The 5037-nt window shown below is 43.2% G+C and overlaps 1 protein-coding gene across 1 annotated transcript; it reads right to left on the minus strand.

Annotated features, from left to right (window-relative positions):
• Positions 1–914: 914 nt before the first annotated feature.
• Positions 915–3873, minus strand: znhit1 (zinc finger HIT-type containing 1). The gene is made up of 6 exons (XM_022769965.1): positions 3837–3873; positions 3198–3295; positions 2990–3065; positions 2825–2904; positions 2570–2739; positions 915–2237 (listed from the first exon to the last, which is right to left on the minus strand). Exons 1-6 carry the CDS (start codon positions 3859–3861, stop codon positions 2216–2218), a joined length of 471 nt encoding a protein of 156 aa, XP_022625686.1. The 5' UTR covers positions 3862–3873; the 3' UTR covers positions 915–2215.
• Between the last annotated feature and the right edge of the window lie 1164 nt (positions 3874–5037).

Consider the following 5037-nt stretch of genomic DNA (forward strand, 5'->3'; position numbering starts at 1 on the left):
AATATTGCCAACGTCTACTCAGCAGAACTCCAGTCCTTCAACGTTAACTTACTGTTGACATGGTAACTTGGTCTTAGTTATTAATGTCATTGTTAATCACAGTTCCACATTAATAGTAATAATTTGAGACTGAAACAATATTGGCTATTTTGCCTGTTAGTTTAGGCTGTTGCCCCAGAGGACTTTAATTCATTTTAAAGTTATTTTATATTCATATCTTTAATATTAATATTTTGTATGATAGCCAATAAATTGATAGATAACTGAAGATCCAACATTTATGGCGTCCAGCTCAGAACAGTATGAACATATATTGGATTTCCATATATGAAAAACATAGTATACATATAAAATAAAAAGTTATTGAATGTATGATTATATTATAGACATGTTACATATATATCCATCCCACAGTCTGTCAGTACATGTTGATATTAGGCTCAAGGCCTGATCCAGATTTCTCAACCAGGAAGTAAGAGGAGATGAAACCCATGTTAAACTAAATATGAATCACAGCAGAGGATTTGCAGAGTTGAAAACATCTGGAGGAACTTAAATCAGCTGATTCCTGAACAGACCTTTTAAGTCATTCACAGTAAAATCAACTGTGTGAAGTGAAGACTGAGGTTCAGGTTCAGTCCTCGTGGATGAAGTCCAGAACGCCACAGATCAGTTCTGAGGAAAGACAAAGAGTCAGTTTCCTGGTTCTTCTCAGACCTGTTGGTCCAGTTTGTGTCAGCATGAAGAAGCCTGATGATAAACGTGTCCCTCCATGTTTCCAACCTGTGGCTCCACTTTCAGGTTAAATCCTTAATAACTGAAGCGCAGAGGAAAAAAACACTGTCATTTTATTCACTTTAATTCTCTTCATTTATTTTGATATGGACGAGCAGCAGAAAGTTGTTGTGTCACAAACACTTCTACAATAAATCATCGCATCACATTAAATCATTACAGTCACATTTCATATGATTAGACGTTAAACATTCATGATCATTGTTGAAGCCTCTCACCTGCTTCATGCTGCTTTTAAAACATCTGTCCGAACCTGTCAATCAGCTGGACAGCAGCGTCCAATCCTGTGTTTAGGATCGTTCTGGTGGGCGGGGCCACACGCCGGTTACCGTTCAGATTACTGATTGGAGCTGAGTACAGTGGCTCATCCTGATACGATGAGGACAGATATGGGCCGGACTCGGGCCAGAAGAAACAAGCATGTGGCCCAAGTATGGGCCGGATATATTTTGCTATCTGGGAAATTACATCACAAATTAGAAAGCAGACATTTTGTTATGTTAGTTACAAAGTCGTACATTGGATTTGGGTGGTTGCCTAGCAACATGACTGTCATCGGTCTACCTGTCATTCAGGGTGCTTTGGTGAGGATCTTCTAACTACAGCATGATATTTTCTATGACTTACTATATTATTGCATCTATCTAGACAATATCACATTTCTAGGACTTACAATGATAAATATTAAATTCTATTTGTCAATGATATTTAAAAAAAAAAACAAAGAGAGACGTGACGTCAGCATGAGAACAACCAGACGACAGGATGAGATTTAAATATCAAAGTGTTTTTAATGACAGAATTAAAGCACCATATTCATTATTTACAGAAGCAGCAGCAGCTGCAGGAATCTGACACTCGTCCTAAAGCGGCTCATGGTGACGTGTAACTGCTGAGGGGTCACATGACACGACCAGGAGCCATGGACCCATGTGACCTGCAGGTGGCGCTGGAGGAGAAGTCAGAGGATCCCATTAATCAATAGTATTGATCCTGCTCCCAGCAGACAGCTGATTGGTTCAAACAACTCTCGCCGTCTTTGTCCCGATTCCAGCTTCAACTACTGATGATGTCATCGTTGCTTCATCTGTTTATTGATTGTTGATCAGTGACGTCTCCAGCGTTTTGTTTTGTTCGACCATCAGTCCAAAAATTCACTTTTCTGTCACGTGACACAGAAAAACTGTAGATCCTCAAATGTGAGGATGTGGAACCAGAGAACGCTTCAGTCTTTCACCTGAAATGTGACGGGAACGATTCATCAACAAACCTTCTGTCAGGCCACTGACGGCTGCAGCTCTCGTCCTGATTGGCTGACAGAGAGCAGCTGCTGTTGTCGGGTAAAACGTGATTCTCCGAGCCGCAGCTCCATCATCTCACATGACCCGTCTCCTCCATCGCCGTGGTGACGGGGCGGGAGTTACAGCGTCCACTTCAAACACCTGCAGAGACACAGAGGACAAAACAAGACTGAAGACAGGAGGACGCAGAACAAAGACACTGGATCTGCCTCACGGTGTCTCTACACTCCTCCTTCTACAGACGCTGCTCATCTCCACAGAGACGCTCCGACCAATAAGATCACAGCTTCAGTTCACCTGCTGGTCAACAGACACATTCAGTCTGAGACACTCAGGTGTGTGTTCAGATCTCAGCGGACACGTCTGTCGGCCGTCTCTTCTTCTGTGGTGGATCTTAAAGTCCAGGTCAGGAGGAGGTTCAGGTTCAGGTCAGCAGGGTCCTCACAGGTGAAGAAAGACAAGCGTGTGCGTACCTGGTCTCTCGGTGCGTGCTCAGACACCTGCTGCAGCAGTAGCGCCCCCCGCAGGTGGTGCAGGTGTAGTGAGAGGGGAAACCGCAGACGCAGCAGAAGTGACGGGGGGGCAGCGAGGAGGGAGGGGCCGCCGCCGACAGGTAGTTAGGCTCGGGCTTCTCCGACAGGTTCTACCAATCACAGAACAGAGGAGGAGTCAGCCGACGGCCGATCAGCCAATGACAGTGCGAGAAGAGAGTGGGGGGTATGACCAACCTCCTCCTCCAGCAGGGTGGTGAAGTTCTTCCTGAAACGCTGTTTGAAGTGATCGCCCCTCGTCTTCCTCTTCTTCTTCTCTGGACACAGAAACACACAAGATCATGTCAGACACGAGGCACACGACCACGCCCCACGCCCCACCGTCCTCCAATCACGTCTCACCTGGTTCCTCTGTCTCACTGAAGGCAGGGAGGCGGGCAGCAGGACCCGGGGGAGGGAGGGAGGACAGAGGGTCGTCCTGGAAACGCAGAACAACAACACGTCAACACCGCCCCTCATTGAAGACCATGACAGGTGGGCGAAAGCTGAAGAACAGGTAAAGTTAGTACAGAGAGCTGGACTCATGTCACCTGTCTCACCACTGACTCACCTGGAAGTTGTCTTTCTCCAGAGCCTCCAGCTGTCTGCTCAGTCTCCTCTGTCTGGTGGCTTCATCCAGGACTCTGCGCTGACCGGCCTCCACCCGAGCTGGGGGGGGGACAGAGGGAGAGAGGGGGAGAGAGAGAGGGACAGACAGAGGGAGGGAAAGACAGACAGAGGGAGAGGGAGAGAGACATCAGGAACTGAATGTAAAATAGTTTGTGACTCGTTCTGAACTGAAGAGTGTTGGACTCATAAAACGTCATAAAAAAAACCACTCAACAATCCCTGACGTCATCACGCTGAAATAAACCGATCCGTCTTCTTACGTCAGGGTTTTGTTTAAATCATTGTTCCTCCGGGACATCTATGAGCAGAATTTACTGTGTCTATAACATTTATTAAAGAGTGACAGTGACATTTACACAACGTGTATCGATCAGAAAACCGCCCAGCCGTTTCAAATGTACGTTTCGTCAGTTAGACTCTGAGCCGCCGCTAACGGGCGGGAAAACAGACTCAAAAACAGACAGAGAACCTGTGAACGAGACTTTACGCTCTGTAAACCTTAACTGTTCACCAACACGTCACTTGTAACTTTCAAAGTCACATTTTAATGAAGAATTTGTTTAATTTCAACAAAACTCACCCGAAGCTTTCTTCTCCAGCACCATGTCGGCTGTTTCCGCCTTCTCTCTACGGCAGCCGCAGAGACACAAACCGAACCAGACGAAGCGCGTAGTTATTTACAACAGGTTCACTGATCGACTCACTCACTCACAGACAGGTTTATAGTTAGACTAACTGTAAACATGATGTTTTTCAAATCCAAAAAAGTCTAAAGTGGCAAAAAAATGTGGCGCCAATATGATTTTATTTGCTACGACATCAAACATGGGACATCAGGCTTTTATCTGAGCGCGTTTCGTTTTTACTTTGTCGCCGCCTGCCGGTAACATAAAACCATCTGTTAGTACTAACCAGTTTGGACATCATCAATACTATAAACTAGTTGAGCAGCAGAAAATAAACGGCAACTGTTCTAAAAATAATTAAACAGTTAATGTAATTTTTAAGTTAAATAAAGCTTTTTGAGTTTTGAGCCGTTGATAAGACAAAAAAAAAGAAAAGAAAAAACCACAACACATTTAAGAAAATGGCTTATTAAAAAACAATGAAAATAATGTCTTATATGTTATTTGATTTTATGGATCACTGAGTGAATATTGTTAGTTACACATATCTAGTTGATTTAATCCATCTGACAATATAATAAATAAATAAATAAATATCATAGCCAGGGCTGGTTTGTATGAATTGAGAAAAAATAAAATTACTGTACAAAAAGAAAATGAACGTGATTAAAATCAGGATTAAAATCAGTAAATGAAAATCACTACAGCAGTTTCAGTTAAGTACAGATCATTTTCCAGGACTTTTTCAGTGATGATCTCACTTATGAAAGACAGGAATCAAACCACACACCAATGTGTTCCTATCTGTGGAAATCTGATTTAAAATAAGAGCAGTCCACACTGGACTGTACTTATCTATGAAGTCATCTTTTACAGACAAACTGAAAGCAAGAACTTACTTGGTAAGTTAGTGAGTGTTTCGCTAACATACAGTTGATGTTACAAGATACAAACAACCAGAGACAAACAACCAGAGACAAACAACCAGAGACAAACAACCAGAGACAAACAACAAGAGACAAACAACCAGAGACAAACAAACAACCAAACACAAAAAACCAAAGACAAACAATCAGAGACAAACAACCAGAGACAAACAACTAGAGACAAACAACCAGAGACAAACAACCAGAGACAAACAACTAGAGACAAACA

This window comes from Seriola dumerili, unplaced genomic scaffold (genome assembly GCF_002260705.1).
Source record: "Seriola dumerili isolate Sdu_G_001 unplaced genomic scaffold, Sdu_1.0 BDQW01008004.1, whole genome shotgun sequence".
NCBI lineage: Eukaryota > Metazoa > Chordata > Actinopteri > Carangiformes > Carangidae > Seriola > Seriola dumerili.

Bases quoted from the DNA above. Each gene is read 5' to 3' on its own strand.
- znhit1 (XM_022769965.1), bottom strand. From the start codon at position 3,861: ATGGTGCTGGAGAAGAAAGCTTCGG. The intron at 3,066-3,197 runs GTGAGTCAGTGG...CTGCGTTTCCAG, and splicing joins TGGAGAAAGACAACTTCCAG to GACGACCCTCTGTCCTCCCT. The intron at 2,905-2,989 runs GTGAGACGTGAT...TTCTGTGTCCAG, and splicing joins CAGTGAGACAGAGGAACCAG to AGAAGAAGAAGAGGAAGACG.